This window comes from Lachancea thermotolerans, assembly GCF_000142805.1.
Source record: "Lachancea thermotolerans CBS 6340 chromosome F complete sequence".
In the NCBI taxonomy this organism is placed as follows: Eukaryota; Fungi; Ascomycota; class Saccharomycetes; order Saccharomycetales; family Saccharomycetaceae; genus Lachancea; species Lachancea thermotolerans.
In genome coordinates, this window is record NC_013082.1 from 411,371 (window position 1) to 430,752 (window position 19,382).

At 47.1% G+C, this 19,382-nt stretch overlaps 11 protein-coding genes across 11 annotated transcripts; 4 read left to right on the plus strand and 7 right to left on the minus strand.

Moving 5' to 3' along the window:
- Positions 1–257: 257 nt before the first annotated feature.
- Positions 258–1,313, plus strand: ERG20 (bifunctional (2E,6E)-farnesyl diphosphate synthase/dimethylallyltranstransferase; the record flags this gene model as incomplete). Its single annotated transcript, XM_002554364.1, has 1 exon — positions 258–1,313. The coding sequence occupies one exon, from the start codon at positions 258–260 to the stop codon at positions 1,311–1,313; it is 1,056 nt and encodes a 351-aa protein (XP_002554410.1).
- A 292-nt stretch (positions 1,314–1,605) lies between these two features.
- On the plus strand, positions 1,606–1,890 carry QCR8 (ubiquinol--cytochrome-c reductase subunit 8; the record flags this gene model as incomplete). The annotated part of the gene is made up of 1 exon (XM_002554365.1): positions 1,606–1,890. One exon carries the CDS (start codon positions 1,606–1,608, stop codon positions 1,888–1,890), a length of 285 nt encoding a protein of 94 aa, XP_002554411.1.
- Positions 1,891–2,298: 408 nt separating this feature from the next.
- Positions 2,299–4,839, plus strand: NNK1 (protein kinase NNK1; the record flags this gene model as incomplete). The annotated part of the gene is made up of 1 exon (XM_002554366.1): positions 2,299–4,839. One exon carries the CDS (start codon positions 2,299–2,301, stop codon positions 4,837–4,839), a length of 2,541 nt encoding a protein of 846 aa, XP_002554412.1.
- A 304-nt stretch (positions 4,840–5,143) lies between these two features.
- MRPL38 (mitochondrial 54S ribosomal protein uL14m) lies at positions 5,144–5,560 on the plus strand (the record flags this gene model as incomplete). The annotated part of the gene is made up of 1 exon (XM_002554367.1): positions 5,144–5,560. One exon carries the CDS (start codon positions 5,144–5,146, stop codon positions 5,558–5,560), a length of 417 nt encoding a protein of 138 aa, XP_002554413.1.
- Positions 5,561–5,642: 82 nt separating this feature from the next.
- Positions 5,643–7,763, minus strand: KKQ8 (putative serine/threonine protein kinase KKQ8; the record flags this gene model as incomplete). Its single annotated transcript, XM_002554368.1, has 1 exon — positions 5,643–7,763. The coding sequence occupies one exon, from the start codon at positions 7,761–7,763 to the stop codon at positions 5,643–5,645; it is 2,121 nt and encodes a 706-aa protein (XP_002554414.1).
- Positions 7,764–8,033: 270 nt separating this feature from the next.
- Positions 8,034–9,893, minus strand: KLTH0F04752g (KLTH0F04752p; the record flags this gene model as incomplete). Its single annotated transcript, XM_002554369.1, has 1 exon — positions 8,034–9,893. One exon carries the CDS (start codon positions 9,891–9,893, stop codon positions 8,034–8,036), a length of 1,860 nt encoding a protein of 619 aa, XP_002554415.1.
- A 409-nt stretch (positions 9,894–10,302) lies between these two features.
- On the minus strand, positions 10,303–10,698 carry MRP49 (mitochondrial 54S ribosomal protein mL61; the record flags this gene model as incomplete). Its single annotated transcript, XM_002554370.1, has 1 exon — positions 10,303–10,698. The coding sequence occupies one exon, from the start codon at positions 10,696–10,698 to the stop codon at positions 10,303–10,305; it is 396 nt and encodes a 131-aa protein (XP_002554416.1).
- Positions 10,699–11,851: 1,153 nt separating this feature from the next.
- KLTH0F04796g (cation:proton antiporter) lies at positions 11,852–13,528 on the minus strand (the record flags this gene model as incomplete). Its single annotated transcript, XM_002554371.1, has 1 exon — positions 11,852–13,528. The coding sequence occupies one exon, from the start codon at positions 13,526–13,528 to the stop codon at positions 11,852–11,854; it is 1,677 nt and encodes a 558-aa protein (XP_002554417.1).
- A 962-nt stretch (positions 13,529–14,490) lies between these two features.
- KLTH0F04818g (KLTH0F04818p) lies at positions 14,491–14,799 on the minus strand (the record flags this gene model as incomplete). Its single annotated transcript, XM_002554372.1, has 1 exon — positions 14,491–14,799. One exon carries the CDS (start codon positions 14,797–14,799, stop codon positions 14,491–14,493), a length of 309 nt encoding a protein of 102 aa, XP_002554418.1.
- A 1,024-nt stretch (positions 14,800–15,823) lies between these two features.
- Positions 15,824–16,969, minus strand: KLTH0F04840g (cAMP-dependent protein kinase; the record flags this gene model as incomplete). Its single annotated transcript, XM_002554373.1, has 1 exon — positions 15,824–16,969. One exon carries the CDS (start codon positions 16,967–16,969, stop codon positions 15,824–15,826), a length of 1,146 nt encoding a protein of 381 aa, XP_002554419.1.
- A 546-nt stretch (positions 16,970–17,515) lies between these two features.
- KLTH0F04862g (uncharacterized protein) lies at positions 17,516–19,360 on the minus strand (the record flags this gene model as incomplete). Its single annotated transcript, XM_002554374.1, has 1 exon — positions 17,516–19,360. One exon carries the CDS (start codon positions 19,358–19,360, stop codon positions 17,516–17,518), a length of 1,845 nt encoding a protein of 614 aa, XP_002554420.1.
- Between the last annotated feature and the right edge of the window lie 22 nt (positions 19,361–19,382).

A 19,382-nucleotide genomic window follows, 5' to 3' on the forward strand; every position in this document is an offset into this window, starting at 1 on the left:
AATCTTGCATTGTATAGTAGAATAGAAGTTAAATCCCGTACCGGTTGGCAGTTGAGCCTCCTGCGTATTCAAGTTTCACTCGCGGGGCTTAAGGTTTCCTTTCCTTTGACAACGAGTATCGTGACATTTCGTTTAAGTCCAAAAAAAAATGGTTCGCATTGTACGCCCGAACTTAAGCACCGACTTATATTTCAACCAGTGTTTCGTGCTTCGAAAGAGCGTATTGAAGGTCAATTGGTCACTATAAGCATTGCAAGATGTCAAAAGAAGACAAGAGAAACAAGTTCTTGAGCGTTTTTCCTAAGTTGGTGGATGAACTGAAATCTATCCTCACTGGGTATGGTATGACGGCGGACGCGGTTCAGTGGTACGAGAACTCGCTGAACTACAACACCCCAGGCGGAAAACTCAACAGAGGTCTGTCCGTGGTGGACTCTTACGCAATCCTGAAGGGCAAGAAGTCTTACGAAGAGCTCTCTGAGGAGGAGTACTTCAAGCTGGCCACCCTGGGCTGGTGTATTGAGCTTTTGCAGGCTTACTTCTTGGTTGCCGACGATATGATGGACAAGTCTATCACCAGAAGAGGCCAGCCATGCTGGTACCGCGTGGAAGAGGTCGGAGAGATTGCCATTAACGATGCCTTCATGCTGGAGGGTGCTATCTACTGTCTGCTGAAAAACCACTTCAAGCAGGACTCCTACTACGTGGAGCTGCTGGAGCTATTCCACGATGTGACTTTCCAGACCGAGCTAGGCCAGCTGCTTGACCTGATCACCGCCCCCGAGGACAACGTCGACCTCGACAAGTTTTCCCTGGACAGACACTCCTTCATCGTGCGTTTCAAGACCGCGTACTACTCCTTCTACCTCCCAGTGGCGTTGGCCATGCATGCCGCCGGCATCAGCGACGCGCGCGACCTGAAGCAGGCCCAGGACGTCTTGATTCCCCTCGGTGAATACTTCCAAATCCAAGACGACTACTTGGACTGCTTTGGCAAGCCCGAGGACATCGGCAAAATCGGCACGGACATCCAAGACAACAAGTGTTCGTGGGTCGTTAACACCGCGCTCAAGCTGTGTTCCCCAGAGCAGAGAAAGGTGCTCGACGAGAACTACGGAAGAAAGGACGCCCAATGTGAGCAGAAATGCAGAAAGATCTTCGAGGACCTCCGCATTGACGAGCGCTACCATGAGTACGAGGAGAAAATCGCCGAGGATCTAAGAGCCCTCATCGCCCGCGCTGACGAATCCCGTGGCTTCAAGCGCGATGTTTTGACAGCTTTCTTGGGTAAAGTGTACAAGAGACAGAAATAAGCGGCGCTCTACACACTTTCTTTGCACCATCAAAGGTGCTCACGCCAAGCTCCGTGCCAAATCCACCGTAAGCTTCCGTATGCTGCTCTGTACACCAAACAGCCCGTCGATGCTCAAGTTCCCGACCTCTGCTGGCTCCTTATCCAATCAGAAGCCCGAATAAATATCACTACATACGTATAAAACTTGCAATGCTTCGTCGGGTATATCGATGGATGAAAAAACTAGCCTTTGATGCTAGCTACCCACCACTTGCCATAGATCAGACAAACGAATAGCACGCTAAATTACCATGGGTGGACCAACAGCTAAGACTTTCTTGGGATGGTGGGGCAGCTTGGGTGGCCCTACCCAGAAGGGTATCACCTCTTATGCGGTGTCGCCTTACGCGCAGAAACCCCTCGCCGGTATTTACCACAACGCGGTTTTCAACACCTTCAGAAGAGTCAAGGCTCAGGCCTTGTACTTGGTCATCCCAGCTGGATTGTACTGGATGTGGTGGGTCAACTGCAGAGACTACAACGAGTACCTGTACACCAAGGCCGGTAAGGAGGAGCTCGACAGGGTCAACGTCTAAGCTTCTAGGCAGCTCTGCCTTAATTTATTATCTGAAAGATACAATCCGTCATGGCGCAGCGCGTCCGCTGCAAAGGGTATATACGACACGCACGATCTACTAGTGATGTAGCATTTTTTAAAATTCGTTCAGCACAAGTTTATGCTTAACTGAGAGAACGCGTTGGCGAGAACACGCTGGCGTGGGATACCTTGCGAGCCATTAGTCCGCTTCTATCGCACCAGGGACCCCACCATAAGCTGTCATTAGCTCTCAGGAGGTACAAGCCTCTATATAGGGACTTATCCCCTTGGACGAATGGTAGTTTAGTGGAATATATAGAATGGCTCTTCTAATAAGACTGACCACCTCATCACGGAGTTACAAGTCTCCCAGGCCATCCTCTCAAACCATTCGAAGAATGTGGACATGGCCCATACTTATGACCTAAACTATGTTACGAACCAAAGACGACAGCTCGACGGCGGGACTCCCGTTTTCCAGAGTCAAAACGACTCAAGTGAAACCTTCAAGAAGAGTTTCGAGGGCACAGATGACAATAAAAACAGCCTAGGGGCAGAGCCGAGCCAAGCGGGGTCAGAGGAATCTGAAGGAATCTACTTCAAACCCGACCTAATGCATAAAGAGAACCAGCAACCTCGACCTCGAGGTGCCCTGATACGTGTGTACTCCGAGAACGAGCGATCAAATTTTAACGAATCCACAGGCGCGCGGCTATATGATGACCTGAGGTATAGACCGATGCACTACGACGGCAGCGGATCGCCACCCAAGAGCAGCGCTGTTGACATAGTTCCTAAGTCAAAGAGAAGGCATTCATCGTCATGGGATGAAGACCGTATGACGGCCTCCTCCCGGCGCTGCCCGATAGACGTTATCGGCGACATGCAGGATGAGTATATTCCTGACCTGGACTTCTCGACTGCGTTTAGCCGGTGGCAAAGCGATGACAACCTGCACGATCAACTTCTCGGCGAGGTGCAGCCGCAAGGCTTGAGCCGTATGCACTGCTACAACGACTGGGCTGGGTACGAAACGGACCTGAGCCGTTCATCGTCAGCGTCCTCTTCATCTATCGTGTTCAGATCCGCGCATGCAAAGGTTGCCCCGATACCCCTGCCGAGAGCCGGGCTGCCCTCTGCATCGCCAAATAGAGCCGCGCACAATCAAATGAGTAGCGTGTTTGGAGGCCTATCCCATGCTTCACAACTTTCCTATCCTAGAAACAGACCTGTCCCCATGCTTAATACAGCGCCAGGCGGCTCGTACAGAAGCCTGAAAAGACGGAAATCCGGGCTAGAGGCCGAATCGCCTTCTTCGCCAGTAGTGGTCACCCCTGGCACAACCCTGAGCTACGCGTCCTCGAACGATGTCCGATTCACGAACGATGAGTGGAAGAACGTTATCGCCCAGCTGCCTGACAACTTCCTGTCTCTCCCCTACAGCCAGCGTAAGAGGATCTTGCAGGACAAATTCCCAGATATTAACTATAAATCTATGATGACAATGCTGAAGAGATACTACTTAAACTCAGGCAAGAGCAGCTCTCAGCTGCAAGACAATAAATCTAGACGCGGCTCGCTTGCTTCCCAATTTCTGAGCTCGTTTACGCCATCTTCGACATTGAAATCAAACGATAAGGGCAATGTTGTAATGGGTTACACGCTTGGCAAGATAATAGGATTCGGGGCATGGGGCATGATACGAGAATGCTACAAAAATGCCGCTGAGGACGAAGACGGTGACAACGTCGCCGTGAAGGCTTTCAAAATTGTCAAATTCAGGAATAACACGTTGGTTAAGGAACAGGTCCTCAAAGAAGTGCATATGTGGTCTAAATTGAAGCATCCAAACATCTTGCCACTGATTGATTGGAAGTTGGACGAAGACTACGCAATGTATTGTCTCACCGAGAAGATCAGTGGCGGTACATTGTACGACCTTGTCAACTCGTGGGGCGAGGCTAGCCAATCCAAAATAGCTCTTTCGCAAAGACGCAAATTAACAGCCGAGCTCGGCACTCAGATTGTGGAAGCGTTGAAATTTATGCACGCAAAACGGATCATCCACGGGGATGTCAAGCTTGAAAACTGCTTGCTTGAAGAGCGTGAGCCTGGTAAAGAATGCAGGTGGCATGTCGTTTTGTGCGATTTTGGAATGAGCTCCGAGTTTGAAGATAGCGCTGAAAGCAACCGCCGTGATGGGGGTGGAAATAAAACTCCCCGCGAGCATGCACACAAGGGCCAGCTTGCGCCGCTTCGTGACAGACCACTTGTTTTCAGATCAGCTTCCAACTTGACCCTGAAGTCTGGCAAGTTCCACAGATCTTTGAAAGGAGATAACATGCCTCATGGAAACCATCCGCTAGGCGTAAGCTCGTTTCCGAGACACTACGGTCCATCCTTAACAAGTGCCAACATTTCGGGTCGATTTCCTGCCAAAGAAAAAAGCCCCGCTAGCGAAAGTAACCTCCAAGCTCTCACTTTCACTGCTACAAGCACAAACGGTTCCGCAACAACCGACAAAGATGGCGTACCACCAAAATTGTCCAACGCTACAAATGCACGCGATCCACACAGCCACATTGGGTCTCTTCCATATGCAGCGCCCGAGCTTCTGGAGCCGACTCCGCCGCCATTGGCACCCTCTGCGGACATCTGGGCGCTAGGTGTGACCCTTTACACGATGTTGCTCGGTAAACTACTTTTCAAGCATGATTATGAACCTCGACTGCGGGCGATGATTGCCGCAGCCAAATACGACACCAAATCCCTTGATGAAATTTGTGTGACAGAAGCCAACCCGCCCTGTCCAGAACTATTGAAGGCAGTCAAAGGATGCCTAATCAAAGACGTGGCCCAGCGTTGGGAGCTCGATGCAATAGAGATTGCGTTAACGCAGTGCGTTAAGACTTCCACACAGCTCGAGGAGGCCACCGTACACAAATGATCACGGACTTAGACGAGATACTAATAACTAATATATGTGCGAAGGGGTGAAAAGCGTGGCCAGCGGCACATAGCCCTTCCTACTCGCTAATATCCTGGGCCGCTCCAGGGCTTGACCTTTTAAAGATGTCACTCTTCACTAAATAAACCCAACTAACGAAATGTATCAATACACGAAGGGCTAGAAAAATTTGAGATTACCTAGCTAACCATCACTTTTATCTGCGTTGTGCGGACCATCACCTTTTGATATTGTTTAAGTTTCCTGAAACCCCCGCACCAAACCGTGTCACCACCTCTCCAAAATGATATATCTTAAGTCTATGCTGAAGGTCATCGACAACTCCGGCGCTCAACTGGCTGAGTGCATCAAAGTGCTAAGAAAAGGTTCACCCAAATCACCAGGCAAAGTTGGCGACAAGATCGTATGTGTGGTTCAAAAAGCCAGGCCTTTGACACAAAACATTACAGGAACATCCAACAATAACCGTGTGAAGAAGGGTGATATAGTGCATGCTGTGGTGGTGCGGACAAAGCAAAAGAACACAGTGCGTGCGGATGGGTCTGCCGTAAGCTTTGGCGACAACGCTTGCGTGCTAATTAACAAGAATAGCGGGGAACCCTTGGGCACGAGAATAATGGCAAACGATGGCTGTGTAAGCAGGGAGCTTAGAGACAAGGGATACAACAAGATTTGCTCCTTGGCCAGTCGAGTGATGTGAAGAAAATAACCTATTACAGAAACCTCATGTATATAATTATGGAGCTTATAAAGGCTTTTAGTGAATTTGGGAAATATAGCCCTTATTTCATTGTCTTGTAATTTACGCAACAGCGCGTTCTTTTCATCCAGTTGCTATGCAGTAGCTTTTCTATGCTGGTCCTTTTATCTGGGTTCCATTGGAACACAGCATACAAACATAGCTTTCTGCAGCGGTTTACCTCTGCATTAACATGCTTGAGCTCCTCGAAAGCAACAAATTCTCTGTTAGCACGGACTTCCTCGACAAAAGACCTATAAACGGAGTCTTTGTCGACCAACGGGATTTTCCATAAGTAATGGCCTAGCACCATTGTACAGTAAATAACACCACAACTCCAGCAGTCTACCAATCTGGGATCATATTCTCTCTCGGCGATAAATTCTTCAGGTGCTACGTATGGCTCTGAGCCAACAGCGCCTGTCTGGAAGTGGACCTGCTTTTCCCATGCTGTCTGGAATACACAGCTTGTACCAAAATCGCAGATCTTCAACGTGCCATTAGGGCCAAACAGTATGTTTTCAGGCTTCAAGTCACAATGCGCGATACCGTGATCATGCATGTACTGTACACCATGCAGAAGTTGTTTCATAAAGCAGTCGGCTTCCAGTGGATGCAGTCCCTTCTTTGAGGTTGAAGACAAAAGACTGTAGAGATCGCCTGAAGGGCAAAACTCTAAAACCTCCACAAATCCGTCGTTGGTTTGCATAAGGTCTAGCATTTTAAGGATATTGGGGTGTGCCTTCTGGGTTGAATTACCTCTTTGACTCAGGGAGTGACCAATAATGAACTCGGATGTCAGCCTTGTACCAAACTTTTCTCTGGCTTCATCGTTCTTAGGCTTCAATTCTTTAACAGCATAAAACAACTTTTGGCCATTAGAATAGGTTTCATCCAAAGATCTCTCGTCTTCGAGACTTGATATATCGATGCAGCAAACCTTTACTACTCCGTACGCACCCTGTCCTATTATGTCCACTGGTTTACCATATTTTTGAAAGAGCGTATAATTTTTCTTAGCCATTGCACCTTCTACACTGGTCTCTTTGCCACCGCCATCGTGAATTTTTCTGGATATTTTGTTTATCAGGCGCAGTTCTTCGGTTCCAATAGCTGCGTTTGGGTTGACAGGCTTGGGGACCTTTTTCTGTTGCTCATCTTCAGGCTCACTACTGGAGTCATTTAACTCTTCATCAAGGATTCTACTGAGCCGCTTGCGGAAATCAAAATTTGCCCTCGGCAGGAGCGAGAGAGCACTCTCAAGCTTTTCATCTTCTTTATGGCCCTTGAAAAACCCTGATAGCGAGAACATGGATTTTCCCTTCCCGTCATCGTCATGAGTTTCCAAAACAATTGGTGTTACTTTCAAAGTATGCTCGTGATGACCGTCCTCATATAACTTAAACTTCTCTGTAGAAAGAACGCATTTGCATTCGGATTCAAAGTGCTCATCAAGGGGGCTCGCCGTATGGGTAGGGGACCGGGCTCTGTATCGAGAGCTGAGTGACATTGACCTCGAGCGGGATGCTGCTGATGTTCCGGATTTCTGACGCTGTAGACTCTTAACGCGTCTAACATGGTTTGGATCCCTCGAGAGCTCATTATCAATAGAGCTTTCCTCTTCTAACCTTTCGGGGTCATATAATTCCCTGTCGCTCCCTTCGGTCCCAGATTCCGCGTTTGGGGATCTTTTGCCAGATGACTTTCTTTGATGATCAGGCTTAGGGACGGATCCCTCCTCGCTTATGATGGACTCTTGAGAGCCATTCGAGTTCTCACCACCGTTGGCGGCATTGTTATGCCTTGAAAGAGAGAGCTTGCCAAAGTCGTGTGATAAAATATGGCCCTTCACTCCCTTTGGGCCTGGCGCATTGTGGGGCCTATAAGCAGGTGCAGGAGACGCTAATGGAGGTGTATCCGCGCCCCTCGCAGGCAACGCTGCTTCCCTTCTTTTTTCTCCAAGCTCAAGCTCTTTACCCTTAGCAAGTTTCATGAGTTTGTCGCCAGATTTTGGACCACCATGGGCTTCAGCGGGACCAGTGGTTTTCCTGGAGGGAGAGGTCGACTTGAAAAGCGTCTTTATGGAGTTCGAAAGTGACCTGGACCTCTTTAATTCGCTCTCTCCTGCAGAATTTTCACCATGGGATGTTTTGGGCATAGCCATGTGGGTAAAGCTGAAAGCGGTAGCTGTCCCGGGTACGGGGCGAGCACTAAGTGACCTAAACTACGAGCCCTTCGACTTTGATCTGAAATGATACCAAACATAATCCCTTTTCCATTTCACTAGCAAATGGCATTTCGCAAAATCATTTACAACGAATGAAACATGGCAGTTCTTGGCATTCCAAGCAGTGTTGGTGGATAGTGGAGTGTGATAACTTGGTGCTAGTAGCATATTCTTACGGAAACTGGCGCGTGAATTAATAGAGCTATGTTATACCTGTGCAAGATTCTGTACAAAAACTTTGATTACCCCGACGGCGCTCAAAATGACCATAAAGGCTCCGAACAAGACAAAAGACAAGGTACTGATCGCGGCGGCCCTTCTATCTACTCCCAAAAGATATGCCGTGGCAATGGCACCGCAATCGCAGCCTAACGTCACCCCTCGCGTCACATAATCGTCTTCTGGGACACGTAAAAGGTCCAACATCGGACCTCCTGATAAAACACCAATGATACCACTTATCACGGTTGTGACGGCCATTATCGTGACCGAGCCGTCGAGATTCTGGATAGTGGGAGTTCCTAATGCCAGCGTAATGCTTCGTCCAACGAAGCCTATAGAACGGTCGCTAGATATGCCGATACGCGAGCATATCAGGGGATAGAGTGTCAGAGAGGCGGCACAAAGCAGCAGAATGGGAGGTATCAGGCTCAAAAAGTGCCTCTTGAGATCAAGCCTGTGTGTATACATGGGCATTGACAGCCCTACAATGGACACATCCATACAAGTACTGAAAATGTCGCCAGCACCTGGCCACACGTGGTAAGCAAACTGGTCGTTGTCAAAGAGGTGCAGATATGTTCTGCCGGTTTTGTAGTCCTTAAGCTCTCGCAAGAAGTAGGAGACTTTATGATGCTTAATCATCACAGACACTAGCATCACTATCCAGGTAAGGGCCACAGAGCAAATGACCGGATGTAAGAACTTTTTGATGCCTGGATTTATGTTGAACGGAAAATCCACAATGATCATAAAGGCACACACGGCTGTAAAGAATTGGAATGGCATAACATACCAAGAAAAGTAGTAAGCAAATATGGTGGCAAGAAACCCCAATCCGTAGAGTATGTGATGCAAGTGATTGTCCCACATGTTAATAGAAAACATGTAATCAATATGCTGGGAAAATTGCCTAGTAATTGCGCGCTGACATATCAATGGACTAGTGCCCTTGTCGTCGACCGCAACTTCGCTCATCCTCCTTGCAGAGTAAGTTGGTTCCGGGGTCCGCACATTAATCCTCTCTGGAGATCTCAAAAATCCTCTGTTTCCTCTTCTATCCCTAGCGTGCGTCTGATACTCTGCAGAAGATTGAGATGCGCCAACAGGGCTTTGCAGCGGTATGCTTTCATTTACTGCAGAGGGTGCAGTGGATGTCGCCCTCGACCTGGGTGGAGACAAGCCAGAATTACTAGCGATATCGGATAGAACGTTTAGATCCGACGCGGTGTCGCTGTTGACCGCCCGAAAACTGCGGACATCTGAGTCCGCTGAGGGCTGACCCTCAGAACCACTAGATGCTCGCGATCGCGATATCTTGGTGAACCTTGAGCCGACTTCCATGCCATTCTCTAGTTCCTCCTGCCTCACAAACAGGCTGATAAACCTCCTACTCCCAAAGAGCTTCTGTCCCAGGATTGTGATGTACGCAAGAAACACGAAGGTTGACAGATAGCCAATGACAAAGACAGCCACAATGAGCATCGCCTCCTTGAAAGAGATCCACTCACTTAGAGGAAGTGTGACGAATGCAGGTGTGAAAAACAGGTTCATCCAGCGAAGGCTCCAGCTGAGCGGGACATCGATGACTCTAACGTAATATTCAGCGTAGGGCCTCCTCCAGGAGCTGAGGATGCACATGAAAGCGAAATTAATGAGCATCACAGCCACACTCGAGGGAAATGTCACTTTGATCACATTCTTGATCAGACGATCCACCCCATAAAGTATGCACAGCGTTAAAATGATCCCGATTGGAACGAGACAATAGGTCTTGAAAAGTTGAGCTCTATTAGCCCTGGCAAACTGAGCAAAAACAGACCAGTGTTTAGTCCAGCCAGACATCATTGGTACATAATTCGAGTACCGCACAGGCAGACTTTCGATACTTTAGGGAGCGCGTATATGGTTTTTTGAGCAAACCTTCCATTGGACCAAGAGGTCCTGGGAGAGATGACCATTCCAAGACAAAGGCTCTCATTGGATACGTGATGCTACTTCGTGGAAATATCGACGGATACAGTCATGAAGATACGCTTAATGAAGCGGTATTGATACGCTAAGGTGTGCATCGGCTAAACCCGTAGCTTCCTATCTGTAATTAAACATTGGCGATCTTCTTCCCTTGCCGCAGAGGTGTTTTCTATCTATATTTACAGAACAACGAGGAAGATACCTAGAAACGCTTGGTGACTGAGAGCATTGCTCCACGCTATTTACATGACTGTAGGGATCTTGTAGCAGGACCAAGTAGCCTTCAAACTCTGACTATATCGGACTCGGGCACCTTCTCGTAGTCTGCCTTTTCTAGAAACTCCTGCATGATTTCTGAGTGTTGCTTGTCCCGCATATCCAGCGTTTCCAGAACGCTCCCGTCCTTTCCGATAGTCTGTAGAACGCATGGCACGCCTGCATTGTTCTTGTCCTCGTTTTTCACCCTGGTCACCTGGAACTGCAGCCCTGGGTTGTAGAACTGCAGCGTGGGCATGTATTCATGCCAGAACTTGCGGGCACCCATATGGCCGTTGTGGTTCTGGTACTGGAAGGTCAGGTTGAGGCCCGCGTACTTCTGTGAATTCAGCACAACCTGGGGCTCCAACGTTGACGAGCTGATTTTGTTTAGAAACTTGAGCTGCCTGGCGACGCGCGACATCTTTGTATTTCAGTTGTATTTCGTTCAACGGGGTGACACTGTACCACTGGACCTGAACCTTTGCCGTCTGCGCTGTTGCCAGTGATCAGTCCAACTCGCAGCATAAATTATACACTATTGAGTGCATATTCACATTACCCTCCCTCGTTTCTGTGAGTACATAAGTACCCATCTCATCGCATAAAATTCGTCGGTCGTGATCAAGATGATCTCGGCGGCTATTGAATAAAAGTGCGAAACAAAGGCTTGGACTCTCACCTGAAGATGCTTTAAACCAGCGGCCAGAGTCGCAAGGAAACCCGAGCTTTCCGAAATCGCGATGCTTATCTTCCTAACCTTTTCATGCTAGGTTTCCATAGGGAAACTTCTATGCAGTGGCAAAAAAGGTTTCAAGGATGAAATAATGTATCGTATTTCGGAATGGGGAAACGTGGCTCTCGCCGCTTCGTAAGAGGGTGTTCGATTTCGCAGCGCTTTTGGAGCTGAGGACGTCAGACCTGTATAATCGCTTCCCGGATTTCACTTTCAAGCATAATGATTGCAAAGGGGTACATGCGGCGCGCTCGGGCGTTAGGCTGCTACTCGTTTTAAGAATTGATAGTATTATATATAAGATATTACAGCCGAATAATCCCCTTGACTTTTCAACTATAGGATGACGCCGGTCATTAACTGGTTGCTCTTTTCAATGTAAGGTTGAATGGTCCTAGGGTGCGTTCTGTTCATAAGTCTCTACCGTTGCTTAGCACGTAAGGAACGGCCCGCGCTCTATTGCGTTGAGACATGTAGATGAGAAATTTGCAACATCTGTAGAAAGCGGCTTTGATTAGTAAAAATGTGGAACTTCGTCCCAACAGCTTCTTTTCTAACATCTTTTGAAAATTTCGAATACGCTTGTGACGTGATGCAATTACCAAATAAAGCTAAATTGTTAGGGATAACTGTAATAACATCAACAAGTACCGGTAGAGTGGCTAAGCTGGCAAAGTGTTTTTCCATAGGCATTACCCCAACATTTAGAAAAGACTTTGATGATTGAAAAAAAAACACTATCCCACGGCTGCTAATGTCGCTTCGAGATTTAGACTTCCTGCCTGTGAGAACTCTATTTTGTCAAACCATCTTTCCTTAAAGTTACACATTCTTGTGGATTTTAAGCCCAAATGCCCATCGGATCGTGCTCTGCGCTCGCAGCCAGCTCTTTCGAATCACGAATTTTTCTGACTTTGCTGGTTAACAAACCAACCATTAGGGGACCAACAATTGTGCAAAGCACAATTCCCCATGTCACAATATAATACTGCTCTGGAGTGAAAATGCCTCGACTTTCTGCCAAAGCAGAAATCAGAAATCCAATCTCTCCGCGGGCAACCATAGCATAGCCCATGATCGATGGAGGAATAAGCGATCTTGCTTTTGGGAAGCCCCAGATGTGGCCACCGCTTTCAACGTCATTCGCAAAACGTTTGAAACAAATGCTTCTCAATAACCACGCACCACATATGAATTTGCCCAAAGTCATCAAAATAGCATATACTATACCTTTCCATATGATGTTTCCATCAAACATCTCGGAAATGGGAATGGAAAAGCCGATTGACGCAAAAAAAAACGGTTTCAAAACAGTCGAGAGGGGCACTTCGTAGTACGCTTCCCATATGTGAAGCCCAGAGACATGCCCAGAACGCAAATTGCTAGTGGAAATACTGGTTTCCGAGCCCGTGACAGTATCGTTCGGATTTAATTGCTTATCTTCTGTGTTTTCCTCCTCCACATTATCGTTCAAGTCATCAGTGCCAGAACATCTTATAGCGGCAGAAGGTGGCAACTTTGGAGTTTCGAAATCTGAGTGAGGATGTTTAGAACTTTTACTGAACGCTTCTGCTTGGGGCGCAAGTGCAAGCATCTGGCCTATTTTTTTGGGGGAAAAATAACCTTTGTTACTGTTGGCCAAAGTAGCGGAAGTGCGTTCAACAAATGCGCCCCTGTTGACTTCATTGTCATACCAGCCTATACAAGCACCTGCGAGGTAAGCAGCGTAAAGGTTCGAGGTGCCGGCATAACTCGATCCCACAACAAACCCAAAAAGGATTAATGTGTGCGCCAAAAATGTCATCTGCACTGTAGTCGGAAAAAACCGGACTTTCTTTAAGTGGCAATGCTGCATTCTACAAGCTAGAGGCTTTATCAAAAACACGCATACCAGGGGAACAACAACTGCAAATGCAAAAGAAACCAAAATTGGTCGGATTATAATTACGGGATTAATCGATCCGCTGCCTCCTAAATTAGAAATGATCTGTGCCATAACAAGTCCTACAACATCATCCAACATGGCCGCACACGTTAAAACCACTCCAAGGCGACTTTGCTTGAGACCGCTGATTTTTAATACAGTTAATGTCGTTCCCAGGCTGGTCGAACACAATGATGCACCTGCTGCGAAAGACTGTAGAGGAGTGGCATGCGAGAGACTCATTAGTACAAAGGACATTCCAATTGGTGCAATAACACCAGTGAGAGCCAGGAACGTCGATAGCATAAAATTAGCTTTCATTGCGCGGAAGTCTGTTGAAAGTCCTCCTTCGTAAACTAGTAAAATTAAGCCCAGGTAACCTAACTGAACTACAGATTGCTGAAAAGGTAGTGAGAGCCATTTTCCTCCAGGAAGGCCCCACGCAACACCGATGAATATTTGACCCAATAAGCCGCAGTAAAGGAGACTGTCAAGAGCTCGCCCCACGATGTTGAGGATTATAAGAAAAGAAGCCAATATCAAAATCACGATTATGTTAGGCTCATGATATGATAAAGCCGCCGCTTGGCTCATCTCCTTTTTTTCTTTGAAAGTCGGTATACCAAGATAGCTTCTGTTGAATTTTAAATTTTCTTCCAATTAACTCAAACCAGGGTTAGCGAAGAAGCTAAGAAAGGACTGTGGCAATAGCGGTACCCCTAAATTTCTCACATAGTTTACAATGGCTATAAGTACACGGTTAGCAGTTGAAATAGAAATAGTGGCAAACGAAATATGAAGTTTAAGGTAAGTAATACTTACAGTGCCGGATATCCATATATGTATGTGTATAAGTAGCCTCCGTCGAGGTTTACGTGATATTGTAGAGGTACAAGTTTGATAGGTCGAGATAAAATTGTATTATATTTATATGACACCAAGCCACGATACACTCCGAGTTACTGGAAAAATGTGCCCACTCGCAGCAAGGATGTGGATCACAGTGATTCGTTCCAAAATCTTGTAAACAATCTAATCCATTTTCCTTCGCTCATCTGCTCCTTTCAACTGAGATGGTTTGCATGAGTTTCTCACAGCATTCAAACATTTCAAGCGGTTTCGCAAAACTGATCTTTATTCAGGTTGCGCTGAACAGCGAAAGTCCGCCTTCGATGGCCTCTAACTAAGGAGGAATCTTTCAATATCAGTCATGGATAAATACTTATGAATTTCGAACAACGCCGAATCCTACAACCTTGAGGACCTATTTCAGTTAGCCACACAAATGGTCAACAAAATCGCTCTGACGGTCGACCAATTCTAAACCTTCCAATTGAGTAACGCCTTGTACTTCGGCGATATTGTACCCCTTCATAGGGTCATGACAAATTTGCTTGAACCTTTGACCCTATTTTGACTTAGCTTTGTTAGAATGCAAAGCCTCTGTAATAGGGTATGAGGTTCAATTGATAATTTCTACTTATAAAGCAATATGGTAATTGGCATACTCTGATGCTTCGCTGCACATAAGCTTTTCTGTCCCTTGGTTCAGTTTTTCAGATGACAACTGAATCTCCACGTTTGACCTTAATATGTGAGTAGATTTGTATCCAGTTAACGCGCTTATAAAAGTACATCACTTTTTTAAACAAGAATCTCGATCGCGCTAATGTGGGTGTAATCTTTAACTTGTATTCTTGTGCTCTGTCAAGGCACTTGAGTTGAACGCCTGCGGACTCAAAAATCTTATCCTCACGCATTACTGATCGAGGTTCGAGAGCAGGCGTCACTAAAATTTGAAATTGAGCGTTGAACTGTACTTCGTGGGGGAGGGTGTTGAATGTCTTATCCTGCGTAGCCTTCATCAACTCAAAGGACAAGTCGGCCAACTCCAGGCTTGCTCTCAAAAGTTAACCTTCACTGCTCGTTAAGCTAAACATTGCAATTTCCGATTTGCATCAAGCGGCGGCTCACGAGAAACAGCAAACAATCCTCGTTCTTCCCATCACCAACACCCACTATATCAAAAAAGGATCGCAACTTGATTTGACTAGACTGTCGGGAGCTAAAAACGGTTTGTGTTTTTTAGGGAAGGAAACGTATTGTTTTTAACCAAAGGCATAATAACATCTTCTCGGCGGCGTATTGGCCATGAAGTACTGGCGGGAGTATTACAATGGAAGAGCGGTGTTCAGCGAGGTTGTTTTATTTGTTTCTTGGCCTCATGCAGAAAACGCTTCTTACGTCCTCTGCAAAAGAAATGAAGTTGATTGTCTGACATTAGGTTTCCCTTACTCTTCTAATAGGTATTTGTAACCCAAACATGCTAATCCCTTTATTCAAAGATATTTGTTTGATAACTAATAAAAGGCGCTGAGCGTTGATATCATGAGTTAATTATCCTAATTACATCGAGACTCTGTTATATTCCAACAATTGCAACCTTTGAATTCTTTAGCTTGAGCTAACTCGCGGGAACATTGGTCCAGGCCAACTCTTTATTTTCTCGTGCTCAATCATTATTCGAGTCCAAACCCATTATTATCTCGTGTTGCTGTTCTCGCAGCTCTTACTGTCTTTCCTGTTTTTGCCGCTCCCCTGAAATGACTTTTTCAATTTCGATACAATAATACACATTTTACCGCGGGATCTTGGCTTTTGTATGGTAAAATCCTTGTAGAACCTTTTTCTCGATGCCATAAAAGCTATTATAAGCCTTTACCCTGTAGAAGGACCCTGTGAGCGTCACAGCTGACGAAAATTCAAAGCTTGGCTTTCCGAAGTTCGTGATTAGTGCTATTTAGGGCGCCCCTTAGACAATGATTATGTAAGATGACGATGATGCTCCATTGTGCGATGGTCTGGTCAAAGAGTCACCTTTTGAGCAAACTAGAACTCTGCAAAGAGGTCGTGGTGAGGGTCATCTCCCTCCGCACCATACGAGTTCTCTTCCTCGGGATATCTATCATACTGCGAAGTGTCGCCCTGGCCTGCATGCACGGGAGGTTCGTATGGTGTTTCGATGTTTCTGCACAGCAGTTTCTCCCATACGACTTCACTGAACCACGGGTGGTTTTTAACGTCCTCACTTCCATTTTGCAAGTTACCGAGTCGCTTACTCAGGTCTCTCGTAATGAGCTGGCTCAGGAGGTCTTGCACGTCTGCATGGAAGAAGGGCGGAAACTGTAGCTGGGCGTTAAGAATGTTTTCATAGGTCTTCATGGTGTTTGAGTCGTAGAACGGCGTGTAGCCAGCCAGCATCTCGAATATAAGTATGCCGAAACTCCACCAGTCGACGGATTTGTTGTAGGGCTTGGTGCTCACGACTTCAGGAGCGATGTAGTCTGGCGTGCCACACAGCGTGAAGGTGACGTCCGGTACGTACTTGGCGAAGCCGAAGTCTGTGATCTTGACGTGCCCGTTTTTGTCGAGAAGCACGTTTTCGGGCTTTAGGTCACGATAGATAATCTCGTGCGCATGCAGGTATTCGAGGGCCAGGCAGACCTCGGCCGCGTAGAACTTGGCGACTGGATTGGGGAACCGCTGAGACTTGCGCAGCAGTGAGAAAAGCTCGCCACCCTCTATGTAGTCCATGATCATGAAAACCTGTTCGGCGTCTTGGAACGTACCCCACATGCGGATGATAAAGGGGTGCGAGACAATCGAAAGCATGCGCCTCTCGTCGTTTGTATGCTCAACCTGCTTCAGCTTGACGATGGTGCGCTTTTTAAGCACCTTCATCGCGTAGAAACGCCCGTTGTGGTTCGACCGCACCAGGTGCACGCGCCCAAACGAGCCGGTCCCCAGCGTCCTCAAGATGTGGAAGTCATTCAAAGTGTACTTGCCCGACGTTTGCCTCCCCTGAAGCTCTGTCTTCTGTGCATTTTTTGCTTCAACTGCTTGCTGCCCTAGCGAGCTCTGCTGCTGGGTCTCTGGCAAGCTCTGCTGCTGGGTCTCTGGCACGGAGCCCGACCCAAGAAGGCCACTGGGTAGTTCTTGTAACGTCTCGCGCATGCGCTGCTCGGACTGTGACATTACGGCTCGTGAGTTCGCTCGTTTTTCAATTACCTGTCGTGCGTAGCAAAAACCCTCAAGTGGTCAATATCTTCCAAAAACACGGCTTGGAAGCGTTCAAGGCGATCTTCCGCGTGCTTAGTGTCTTGGAGATTGTAGCTATCGGTTTCAAGCCTTAATCCGCAAAACGAACGCAGGTTTTGTCCACACTTCGCTGATGATCCGAAATTTGCTCAAACTTAATCTAAGCGCTTTTGAAAACAAAAAAAGAAGCCAACTTTCACTTAGTCTAGAACACCCACTATTCGAATGCCGCTATTTTAGCTATACAAATGGTTCTTAACGCTTTATCGAGTCACTCGTTAAACTTTATATTGTTTGTTTCCAATCCTTTAATTCTACCCACTATTATCACCCATCGTCAATCCAAGAAGTATTAATTTTTCAACGTTTTGCTTGATGGGAACATATACAGTTTCTTTTTAAGCCGCCTAGATATAGATCACGTGGTATGTCGAACTACATTCGTCAACCAAGTAATTGAACGAGAACGCGAATCAATCATGATTATATAGAGCTGGGCTTACGGGATGTCCTGGAGGTCGACATTCTTTGGTCTTTGGAACCTTTGTTCGTATGTGCAGGCTGTGAGGAAGGTGCCAAAGATGCCTGAGATGGCCTGCGAAGAAGTTCTGAATCGGTAACGATGTGAAGCATGAAGGTCAGTATGAAAGCAAGGATACTTGCAAGCAAAGGAACAGTCATGAAGATCTTTGGTTTTGTGGTGTTTGTGTGGGCGTAGACGAGCAGTAAGATCGGTGGGAATACAAGCATAGTAGCGCTTCTTACGAGAGCAATAGCGCCAAAGAGCTCGCCCAAAGATGACTTGGAGCAGTATTTGACCAGCGTGGCTTGAAGTGTTGGCGAGAAGAAGGCGCTCAGGTTTTGGAAAACCGCAAAAACCAACAGGACCAGCCCGCGGGTATCGTCCCACAAAAGAATGGCGGCGATAGAAATTACCACAGAAAACATGGCAGTACGAAGCGACATCAGGTCAATGGCGTCTACCGAGTTGTCCAGTCGAGTGTACATTTTCTTGAGGACGTGCAAGAACAGCGGCGAAAGTATCAACAGGACCATAGCTCTCCCGATTCCTATGAATGAGATGAAGTACCCCAAGTGCACAGAGTCCCACCGGTACTTATATGTAGCGAAGAGCACAAGCGGGACGACCATGCCTGTTGTCGAGATAATAAATAGAACGTCCAGCGCTACGAGAATTAGTACTGTGTATCTTGGGATCAGTGAGCCATGTACCGATGGCGGTAGCCACATCTTTTTCAGTGGAGATAGCAGGTCCAAGAACTTGAGAGCCTGGTACCTGCCATGCCTAGTGACAGACACAGACGAGGTGTTCGTTAAAACACTTTCAAAGCTGCGTCTGCGATCGCGGAATTTAGTCTGGCTTTGTCTCAACGCGTTAACATGGCGGGACTCGGTCAAAAATATAGTAGTAAAGATAGTGAAGAACGTGATGAACATCACGGCTATCACGAATGGCATGTAGTTGTTCCCGTTGGATAACTTGATGGCCGCGGAGCCGATAAGAGGACCAGTTCCGATACAGGCGTAGATTGTACTCATTAGCATACTAATTGCTATTGTTCGGTCTTTTGGCTCTGTACAATCCGTGATGTAACTGTTTCCATTTGCAATAGTCAGCATCAGACCGCCAGATAAGGCCTGGATACTGTTTGCGAGAATGATTTTCCATTTGCTGTAAGGCGTTGAGGGAAGGATGGTGTAGACAATAGCTAGCAAACTCACTAGCCTCACGCACCCGACGTATTGGAAGATTGGCTTTCTGCCGAACCGGTCAGAGAGTTCGCCTAATTTTCCTGCTAGCAACGTTCCCACTATTCCTTGTATCAACATCTGAGCAGATTGGATAGAAGAGAAAGTTGACTGCGCCTTAGGCATGTCACATCTGGCCTCTTCAGGGCTATCGGGCGAACCTGGCGAAATGCCCTGGCACACTTTTTGTGTCGTGAGGATGATAGAAGGAGAGGCCACCATGGTCTCTGCCAGGGACATCAAGGCTACTGTGAAGCACAAAAGAGACAAACTGGGTCTGTAGTACCACGCTAGCTTTGAGTGCTTGAGCTTTGACTCCCGCAGCCAGCGGGCTTCTTCAGTTTCTGGCCCGTTTGACGGCGCGCCCTGTGGGCTGGATCCATTACCCATTGCTTCTTCAACGAGTGCGACCCCCGTGCTTTCCACTACGAACTCGAGTTCGGCATTTGTTGCGTCTACGCCGCGCAAACCTTCCAAGTCAGGGCCCAGGGGGTTCTGATGCAGCAGAGGGGAGCCTTCATTGGGTTCCTGCTCACCAGCTGGCAAATTCTCTGTCATTTTAGCTTCCGAATGTTCCTCT